We start from the raw sequence: 11,016 nt of genomic DNA on the forward strand, positions 1-11,016 counted from the left end.
CAGACACTGCCCATCCTGCTGTTTGGGAAAGAGAACCATACAAGCAAGCCATTACATAAAGCATTTCCATCCAGCATCTTCTCCAGTGCTCACTAGCTGCCCCAATCAACAAGGTCTCCAATCAGGCAGCAAACCTGTAACCTCAAAATTCTATTTCCAGCCCTCAATAACGCAGACTGAATGTACGTTCCCCTCACCTTTATATGCTGCCCCCAACGGGGTGCATACAAAGATATTCTATACACACTTTTGGAATTGTACAGGTTCATATGCTGCCATTTCACAAGCCAGAAAGCTTCAAAAAGAAATGTATTAAATTACTCAATCTTTTTTCTTTTTAATTATTTAGTAATTACTAACTTCTTACATCCTACTTATCCCATGCAAACTGGTACCAAGTATACCACAGAGCTGCAACATTTATCCTATCTCCCAGCAAAATTTTGGATTTATGAGTTAAGAAATCATGAATCTATAAACCAAATTACTGTGTCACATGAAGTATTACCATTTACAAGAATATGATTCCAGTGCCAAATTCTGGTTCTGTTCAGCCCAATGAGAGTACTATCATGGCCTTTATTGGAATCAGGATTTGACTTTTAATGCAAATGAATTAAGACTGAACTACTAAAACAAGCATAATTACTGTAAAATATCACAGTCTTTAAGACAGGTGATCATGGTATTGTTCAGGTAAGACTAAACTAAGAACTGACTTTTTGGAGGGCACAGAGTTCATGCAATCTTTCTGCATAATTATGTTAAGTCAATCTTACTTGTTTTGCAAATTTTCAGAACACCTTTATGTCTAGTTGAATTGCAGTGGTGAGGAGTGGGATCTGTTCCATCTTTTCATTTTAAGCACCTTCAAACACGTTTATTGCCATGATGAATTCTACCATTTTTCCTGCTCTTTGTTTTCTGGAAATTAGCCAGTTTCTGATCCCTGACAGTAATTTACCTCTTACCCCGTGGCTAGCATCTCAGTCCTCACTCAAACTCCCATTAAAGTCCATGGACGTTTAGTGAACTATGAACTGAATAAAGGCCTAAAGTCTGACCCCACAAGGAGTAATGAGTTCATCTTCTGCCCTTTAAATCTGAGTTTGCTTTGTCTTTCAGAAAGCTGCCCTGGAGTGCACCACGGTGGGCTGGGGAACTTGTACGATTGTTGGAGTGGCTCTGGGTGGACAATCAATCCCTGTTTCTCCAATGCAGCTGATAATGGGAAAGAAAATAAATGCCACTTTCTTTGGAGGTCAGTTTTCCCACATAGTTTAGCCCAGGGGTAGGGCTAGTATATTCACCCTACCTTTTTATATAGCTGTGAATCACTATAATTGTGTTCATCAGAAAAGATTGGAATTACTGGTCTGCAGGGAGCACTTCACCCCTGAGCTTCAATCACTACATTAGCTCCCTACTGAACCCTGGATCAAATTCAAGTTCATGGCCCTACCATTCAAAGATTTCCACAGGCAGATCTATCTGACAAACAGCATCTTCCTCCGCCACAAAGATTTTTCATGATACCTTTTTTTGTTTTGTGGAGCACAGTTATCTATCAGAGTCAAACTCATGAGGATGGGAGACCGAGCTCTCTCAGCAGCCAGCCCAGGACTGTGGAACTCAATTTTTGAAAGGGTCAGGCTGATCATGGATCACTGCTTTCAGCTTCCAAAGGCACAAGCCCATCTCTACACCCTACCTGCCTTCAGCAATAATAACAATTAACACAACAAGCCAAGTAACCAACACAATTTAACTTTCAGTGTCATAGGAGGGGAGAGAGAACCACCAGACAAAGAATCACAGGAGAAATTCACCCTGGCAGAAGTCCAGCACAAGGGCTATTCACCACTCACACCCTCAAAGCAAAGCTTAAGTGGGACTGAACTGGTGCACAGGCCTCATGCTGGCCCTCTGCACAGGGGTAAATGTCACCCACTTGATTACTTGGCTATGGTCTTGCCACAATGGTGAACATGGTATAAATACGTACATCAGGAGTCTAAATGGCCATTAAATAAGCTATACCCCAAAATCAGTTAAGGATATAATTTATATTGTTGTACATACAAATATTATCAAACTTGTAGATCTTCAAAATCAAATTACTATTCTAAATTATAAAACTAGTTTTAAAAGTGGTGGCTCGCTTCCTAACAGATTAGAGAGACCAGGCTCTCCAGTCTGTGAAATGAAGTATGTGAGTGACCCCTCCTGAGTAGTTGACATTTTGCCTACAATTTCGTTTTTCTGTGCCAAATCCTCATTGACTTCAATGACCATTCCACATATGGAATGAAAGTAAACTATGATTCTAAATGCTTTTTTAATGACTGACAGCTCCATAAACTACAACCTTGTATACCTCATGGTTTAAGCAAGACAGAGTCTTAAATAATTGTTCTGAACTTAAATTAATTTACATGTATATTCTCCTACCTGAAAACTGTTGTGCCACTTGGTAATTCTAGAAGTAACTGGAGAAAACAGGGGTAGTTTAAAAAAACCTCACAGGAAAAAAATGTTCAAGTTGAGCACTGATTTAATGACCACACCGCTGTTATGTTCCTCTCTTCATAGAAAATACAGGTGGCTTTTTTCACTCCCTAGGCTTTGCCAGGGAATACCAGCAGAACCAGGATGCCAGCTGTTCCCCATAGTGGAAAGTGAATGAGAAGGATGGGTTGAGATGACATAGGCTGCCTGTATCCTCAGTCCCCCCAGGGAACATGGAGGCAGCCAGCACAGCCCAGAAATTGCGATGGTCCTGCTTAGGAGAGGACATAACAAGCGTGCCTAGGACATGTGCTAATCCAGAATATCTCTTGGGCAGCCTTTGGTGAGAGGGGTACCTTCCGCAGAGTCCCTGCCATAAATTAATGCTGACCTCTCCCAGTGGAACTCAAGGGGAGAATCACAGTGCAAATATCTCCTCCTGGAAGTCAATCTCCCCAAAGACACAGTTGCAGGAGAGTGCAGATTGCACTCCTTTCTGGGCCAGAGGAGGCAAATCAAGTCCACTTTAAGAATGACTTTGGTCTTTTCAATGAAGTGCTGACCACACATGAACCTCCCTGACTAATTTCCTGTTCCTATTCCTGAACCAAAATTATCTTTTTTATGACCAAGTTATGTAAATACAGCCTGTTTGATTTGGGGTGTTATTTGCTTTGTTGCAGGTTGGAAGAGTGTAGATTCTATACCAAAGCTGGTGTCTGATTATATGGCCAAGAAATTCAGTTTGGATGCCTTGGTGACGTACACTCTGCCATTTGACAAAATCAATGATGCTTTTGATCTTATGTATGAGGGGAAGAGGTAGGTAGTTATCAAGAAATTAAATCAGCCTTATCTTTGCTGATATATCACCTTTAAAATAAACATCATTAAAATACCCAGCAACAACCTCATTCCTGCTGCTCACTTAGCGAAGCACAACTGATAGGGTGATCAGACGGTGTTTTCAAGGGGCTCCCACAAACAGTTTCCTAGTCAGCCCAATGTATCAGGCAGGGGTTCATGTGCTTCCACAGAGGAGGGTAGAGGGACTGGGAAATCTACATTTAAATAAAATACTTTCTTATAAACTAAACTAAAAAATGAGGTATCAGCACTGAGCAAACCAACCCTTTTTTTTAAGTTACACTTTTGCTGGAAATATTTATACTTTATTCCTGAGATATATACTGAGTATATTGATGCATAGCACTGTGTTCAACTTTTGAAGGGTGCATGTGAGGGGACCTTTTAGAGGGGCCATGGCCACTGCCATCTGGGCCAATCTGGCCTATTGCAAAAGCCAAAATTTGTCTTGCCAAGTCTTTTAGTGACATTCCACCACAGGATTATGTTATTTGTGGCACAGACAGGTTTAGCAAAGAGCAAGTGACTCCATCCAAGGCAGAGAAACTAGCCCAAATGTCCCTTTACTGTGGGGACAATTTTAAGAGGGACCCCAAACACCCCCTGCACCCCATCACTGCAACAACCTCTGAATCCCAGCACTTCACCCTCCCAGCACAAGAATAGTTCTGCTAAATTGGTCAACAACTGACAGAGGTGGGAATGGCTGAGTGTTTAAACAGAAGCAGCCACATAAGGTAAAAAGCAAGCATTGTCCATATGCAGATGCTATGCACAAATGTTAAATAAAAAGTTACAAATAAACAACATTGATATATTTTTCTGTTTTCTGTTTGCAGCAACAGAACCGTCTTGGTTTTCTAAGGATTCAACTTAAATTTTTGAAGACTCCCATATGAATTTAAGCGTTATCCTCAGGCTGCCTCACTGCTTAATGACTCAATTATCTTTTCTTTATATATTCAGGAAAGTACTTATGTTCAGTATGTGATAATATGGAATAGGTAAAAACTAAAGGTCACAATAGACAGTAGCTGTAAACACACAGACATAAGTGTTGTGGAAGTGTACGATACCAATACATAATATTTATACACGGATGTGTAGACAGTGGGTCACTTTAGTGCAACATGCTTTTTTGCTAACACTGCTATGTTATTTTTGATTTGTATACAGTATCTAATCTCATGAAATAACTAACTATATAAAATGTGTTTTCTAGTTTTTATGCCAAGAGTTTTCATTCCATTCCATTTCTGTTGGCATCATCTTGCAAAAGACTACAAACAGCCTCAAAGTGACTAAGGGTTAGATCCACAAAAGGCCTGAGCATTGTAAAGCCTAACTTGCCACCCAGTGGTATCCTCACCCCTGAGTTAGGCACATAGATTCTCTATACCAGGGGTAGGCAACCTATGGCACGGGTGCCGAAGGCGGCACGCAAGCTGATTTTCAGCGGCACTCACACTGCCCGGGTCCTGGCCACCGGTCCAGGGGCTCTGCATTTTAATTTAATTGTAAATGAAGCTTCTTAAACATTTTGAAAACCTTATTTACTTTACATACAACAGTAGTTTAGTTATATATTATAGAAAGAGACCTTCTAAAAACGTTAAAATATATTACCGGCATGTGAAACCTTAAATTAGAGTGAATAAATGAAGACTCGGCCCAGCACTTCTGAAAGGTTGCTGACCCCTGCTCTATACAATGCATTGGGAGAGTTAGGTACCTAAGAAAGTGATTCACAGAAGCCAGCCCGATAAGTAGGGAACTGCTTAAGGTAGCCAGTAAGAAATGCTGAGGAGAAGGGTGTGGCCGAAGCCCTGCTCCCTCAGAGAAGTTACGCACCTAACTCCACTACTAGGGATTCACATTCATGAACCTTCTGAAATTGGATGTCTAAGCCAGCCTGCCCTTTCTCCCAAAGGGAAAAAACCCAGAATGAGAGACAGACACACCCACTATCATAACCAATAACCCAGCAGTTAGGGCACTCACCTGAGATGTGGGAGGCCTGCTTTCAAATCCCTTTTTCTACCTGGCTTGGAGCAGGGACTTGAGCATGGGTCTCCCCTATCAAGAATGCCATAACCACTGAGCTATTAGGCATTCTGGGGTAGAGCACTCAATCTCTCCTGTTGAAGTGGTGGAGGGGACAGGAGTCAGAGAAGCCGATACCTGAGACCAGGAAGGGAGAGAGCCAGCAGCTGCTGGGAACAAGGAATCAGGCTGCTGCTGGAAACAGGAGGGTGGTGCGTATAGTCACCATCTCCAAAATTACTGCATGGGTGCAGGAGCTCTTTGTATCATCACGAGAACTCCTGCAGCAGGGGGGCACAAGCATGTATCTCATGATAAATTCATGAGACTCAGCAATACTGTGTCTATGTGGGAAAGCTATGCCAGTATAAGCTAAGGTGTGTATTTAAACCAACAGTGTTATATCAATATAAACCCCTGTGTAGACACTTTTATTCCAATGTAAGAGGGCTATTTTTGGTTTAGCTTGTATCACTTGGGCAGCTGTGCAAACAAAACCAAAAAAGGCACTCTTATCCTGGAATAATAGTGTCTACACAGAGGTTTATACTGGTATTACAATATTGGTTTAACTATACCAGTTTAATTATACTGGTATAAATAAGGCCTGGTCTACACTGGGGGTGGGTGTCGATGTAAGATACACAACTTTAGCTACGGGAATAGCGTAGCTCAAGTTGACGTACCTTATTTTGACTTACCTCCTGTCCTCACGGCGTGGGATTGACGGCTGCGGCTCCCCCGTCGACTCCGCTTCTGCCGCTCGCTCTGGTGGAGTTCCAGAGTCGACGGGAGCATGTTCGGGGATCGATATATCGCGTCTAGATGAGACACAATATATCAATCCTCGATAGATTGATTGCTACCTGCCGAGCCGGTGGGTAGTCTGGACGTAATAAAACTTCCCTGTTTAGGCAAGCCCCCAGTGAAAGTTACAGAGGAAATATCCACGGCCTCACTTTTATGACAAACATTTAAATAACATCAATGGCCCTGATCCTGCAAACTCTAGGTACACCCTTAACTCTCCACCAATGCAGGGCCACTGGAACTACTGGTGTTGGAGATACAGCATCCCTCCCAGCTCTAAGTAATAATAGGAACTGAATGCAGAGCTTCCATCATACACAGTGTTTACAGTTTTGTTAGCTTTCAGTATTCCCAATATAAAACTTGTTCCAGCCCCCATGCACCTGTACCAGTTCTGTCGAATTATTCAGGGCAACTGATTTATTCAATTCACATTTAAGCATGTGCATAAATTCTTATGGGACCAGGGCCTAAAATATTAACTAACGCATTAACATCTCACCTCTACATTATAAATAAATAAATTCTAATCTCCATACCATTGAGTATTACTGTCGAGTTTTGCAAATTTGACTGAATCTAACCAATTTTGTTTTATTTAGCTCCATGTCATAAAAGTAACAACTATCTAAAACTAGGTAAAAATAAATATTACTATTACAAACACCAGTCTTTGTCACTGGACTTTATCACTAAGTTTTACAATTTATTTTTAAACTTTTCAGTTTTAAGAATTGTATAAGTGCTCCTGTGAGGAAACATTATGCAATTAAGTTAACATTTCACACAAGTTATTACAGTGACATCTAGTGCTCATTTTAGTTTCTCTTTGGTACAATTTGTTATTGTTTAATTTTCTTAAGATGCAGGTGTAATTTGTTTTTTTCATATTACAAACACACGGCAATTTGTTTCCAGTAGACTTATCCGATTACTAGCATCACCTGGGTCTGTGTGTGTAAAAAAATATGAAACTCCCTAATCCTCTCCTTCTGAGCCAATAGGAGTTTTGCTAACCTTTCATCAACTACAAGTTGCTCTTACAGTATATCATATTGACCACTGATTGGTCAGGGCCTTGGATAAAACACAGGTTGTCAATATATAACGGTAGAGTTCCCCAGATCATATTCCGTTTCTAAAATTTCTTTGGCTTCTGAGTTGAACAAAAATCATATTTAAAAGACTAGCAAAGACCTTTAAGATATATATGAATTAATCTCCATTGGGAAGAAAAGTATGGCTTCAATTCAAGTGGGGTATGGTTTTGTTGCCTATAACCTTATAGTGTGGTCTTTGAATTTCTCCCTGGATGGTTAGTGTTTCACTCAGGTAATGTACCCAAAATTGACCAACCTTTTCTGAGTTTCTTTAAAAAAAAAAATCTAATGCAAAAAATTATAACAATAGTAAGTATAATTTATGGGGTGGCAAATAATAGAAAATGGACCCATATAAACATTAGAAAAAAAATGTGTTTGGTTGTGCAGTTAAGGTTGCATCAGGACATATGCCAACTATTCAAAACCTTAAAAGCATGAACATAAGAAGTTATGGGGAAATGCTCTAGCTTTCCTTGTCACCATCACACATCATCCACAAAGCACTGATTTCCATCTCTAACAAATACCGATAAGCAATATGCACCCCAGCTTCATGCTACTCTAATGCAAAACTTTAAAAGCAACCTTGTACTCTCTTATATCAAGAGATCAGCACATCTGACTGTCACACAGGCCATTCATTTGGAAATTTATTCTGCTTTAACATTACTGAAATCACAACTAAGGTTTTCCCTTTGAAACCAAAAATTGCAATACCTATTTCAATAACATTTTCCATGTTTTTAAGAAAAAAAATTTAAATCCATTAAAAATCGTGAAAAAAAACTAAATGTGGGTCAATTTAGTACACTTCCTTAAAATATTTCAAAATTATTTTCATTTTGAAAATAGGTTTTCATTTTTCAACCTGCTCTACTCAATAGAAATAAATAAGTAATATTTATACCTCTTAATTTTTCAAAGTGTTATACAAACATTGTCTTCCTAACTCGCCTGTGAAGTAAGTTAATGTAGGCGAGCTGAAATGATAATTCAGGCGTTCCTGGCTCCTAGCCCAGTTCATTGCAGGACATCACATGGCTTCTCCCATTCAAATACAGGCGCCAGTTATACAAGTAGTCCCTTACATGAGGATGGCTGCATTCACACATAGGCTCACTGAAGTCTGTGGGGCTTCACAAGGGTCCACTTGCATGGAACAACTTGCTGGATCAGAATCACAGTTGGTAAAAAGTACAAAGTCTCTAACTATTCATCTCCCCTCCCATTCTCCCCCTCCCCAAAAAATCATTTTCTAAGGAAGGAGTAATTGTTGGTAATACCATATAGGAATAATGGAGAGTCTGGTATTCGCCTTTTGGTGTAGCGTGAAGCCTGATCATGTACCTTGACGGGAGCTGAGGATTTTCTGATGCTCTTTGTCTTCCCCACAACAATCAAATTGTAAGTGTTTTTCAATTCCAGCTCTAACCAGGCAGAGCTTACTCATCAGATACAGAACCAGACCTTAAGAAAGCTGAGTCTGGAGGCCCAATAAGAAATAAGCAACAGAGAGTCCTGTGGCACCTTTAAGACTAACGGACATATTGGAGCATCATGTTTCGTGGGTGAATACCCACTTCGTCAGACGCATGTCCAATAAGAAATGTGAAGTAGGGCCATCTCACTTTAAAGGGAGTGGCATATGGCCAGGCATATTATGGCTGTAAAATCCGCCCCCCCCCCCCCCAAAAAAACTAAAGAAATGTTTAGCCTGATCCTGGAAATTTTTGTTCAAGATGGACAGAAAGAGCTGTTCTGATAGGTATGTTGGGATAAATAACATAGTCTGGGGGATCCTGCCCTCCCAGGAAACTCATAAGATCTGTCCAGGATCTATAACCAATTTGATACTTTCAGTTACTTTAGGACAGTGGTGTTCACAGAGGTCTTGGAAGGACAGCTTGATATAAATACCCATATACCTAGTACTGCATTTTGCTAGTCAAAAAAAGAAATCAGAATAGCGAAAGTAGAGTGTCACAGAGTGTATGAAGGGGAGGGACAAAAGTGGGGAATCCTCTCCTTATCTAATGTTAACTACATAGCCCAGTAAGTCTCTATATGAGGTAATAATTTGCTGTATATACATTCTATATATTTAAAAAATAAAAGAACACTTCAGCTATACCCCATGGCCTTGCAGGCATATAAGCTCCCATTCTCGTGGAGGTCATGGGAATAAAAACAATCTTGAAGAGAGATTTAAATAAGGAAGGGTAGGGTTCTCTCCGACCAGTTTAGGATAGGCATTACATGAATGAAATAATACCTGAGTGGGGAGCAGTTGTGATGTCACAAAAAAGGGACTATGGCTTTATGCAGGGGAATAATGAAAATCTATGTAATGCAAAAACATGCTTGTATCACAATATGAGACAACCTCAAAATAGTGTGAAAATGTCACGAATACTCAGTCATGTGACCACACAAATGCTGACACATGGAAACACCATGATGATATGTAGAACCCCTGGCTGCCCCTTACTGCACCAACTCTGAAGAACAAAATAATGTTGCAACATAATGATGTAAAATTCACAATGGGTGGCAACCCTGACGGAACTCCCAAGTAACAGCAACTTATTTTCATGCAAATAACCCTGGCAATAAACAGGAAAGAGAAATACATAAAGCATAAAAACATCTCTCAATGTAACTTCTTTTTAAAAAAGCCAGCATGAGACACTAGTGAATCTTGATATGGGGGTATCAAGAACGAGATGGGTGAGCATAAAGACAAGACTGGCAGATGTTTCTGTCCACTCCCACTGCTGGAATAGTGCTGTGTTATTATTATTAGCTATGCATTTCAAAATAGTTATCCTACTAGCCACGCTCCCACAACACAGGTCAGGGCCGCCCAGAGGATTCAGGGGGCAAAGCAATTTTGGGGGCCCCCTTCCATAAAAAAAAAAGTTGCAATACTATAGAATACTATATTCTCCAGGGGGCCCCCTGTGGGCCTGGGGCAAATTGCCCCACTTGCCCGCCCCGCCTCCCCCCGGCGGCCCTGACACAGGTCCTGCTAGAAGAACAGGAGTACTTGTGGCACCTTAGAGACTAACAAATTTATTTCAGCATGAGCTTTCGTGAGCTACAGCTCACGACTTCGGATGCATGCACCTAGGTCCTGCTAGGTGCATGGAGCACCCTGTAGGGGCGGGGCCAGCTGGTAGAACTGTATCTGACGCCGCACCAATATTTTGACTAGTGCAGCAGGTAATTTTATTTCCAAGTTTTCCAATGTTCCGCAGACCTTTCCCCGCTCTGGAAAAGGCTGGAAGTTCTGCCTCAAGAACAGTCACCACGTCTTATGAACCCCCGGCTCTAGCTTGCCCCCAGAGCGCCGTGAGAACACCCTGGGCGCGTTTCCCCGCTGGCTGCTTGGAGATGTAGGTGTGAGTTTTCATATAGCTGATGCATAACGGCACAATAACAAGAGCCCCACGGCCCAGGGACAAACGGAGGCGGGGAGGGGAACACTAGTGGGGGGGGGTCACGTTTTCCTGCCTTCCCCGGGAAACTTTTTAGCGTCCGGACGGTCCTGCTGACGTTTCAAACACAGCGGGACTGTGTAGGGCCCATTCATTTGCCTTACAGGCTCCCCTGCCCCTGCCGCTTCTTACCGGGCTCCACCTCTCGGGGCTGAGCGCTGCAAGCCAACGGGCAGCCCAGCGCCTCG

At 41.5% G+C, this 11,016-nt stretch overlaps 1 protein-coding gene across 2 annotated transcripts in view; it reads left to right on the forward strand.

Annotated features, from left to right (window-relative positions):
- Positions 1-4,601, forward strand: part of LOC123371079 (all-trans-retinol dehydrogenase [NAD(+)] ADH4) — a 47,010-nt gene extending 42,409 nt beyond the window's left edge. For both annotated transcript variants that reach the window (XM_045018259.1, XM_045018261.1), the window contains exons 7-9: positions 1,126-1,261; positions 3,192-3,330; positions 4,215-4,601. In XM_045018259.1, the coding sequence (XP_044874194.1) occupies positions 1,126-1,261; positions 3,192-3,330; positions 4,215-4,239 (300 nt within the window). In that variant the 3' untranslated portion in view covers positions 4,240-4,601. The remainder of the gene's footprint in view (positions 1-1,125; positions 1,262-3,191; positions 3,331-4,214) is intronic.
- Positions 4,602-11,016: the final 6,415 nt, after the last annotated feature.

The sequence above is a fragment of the Mauremys mutica genome, chromosome 5 (genome assembly GCF_020497125.1).
Source record: "Mauremys mutica isolate MM-2020 ecotype Southern chromosome 5, ASM2049712v1, whole genome shotgun sequence".
In the NCBI taxonomy this organism is placed as follows: Eukaryota; Metazoa; Chordata; order Testudines; family Geoemydidae; genus Mauremys; species Mauremys mutica.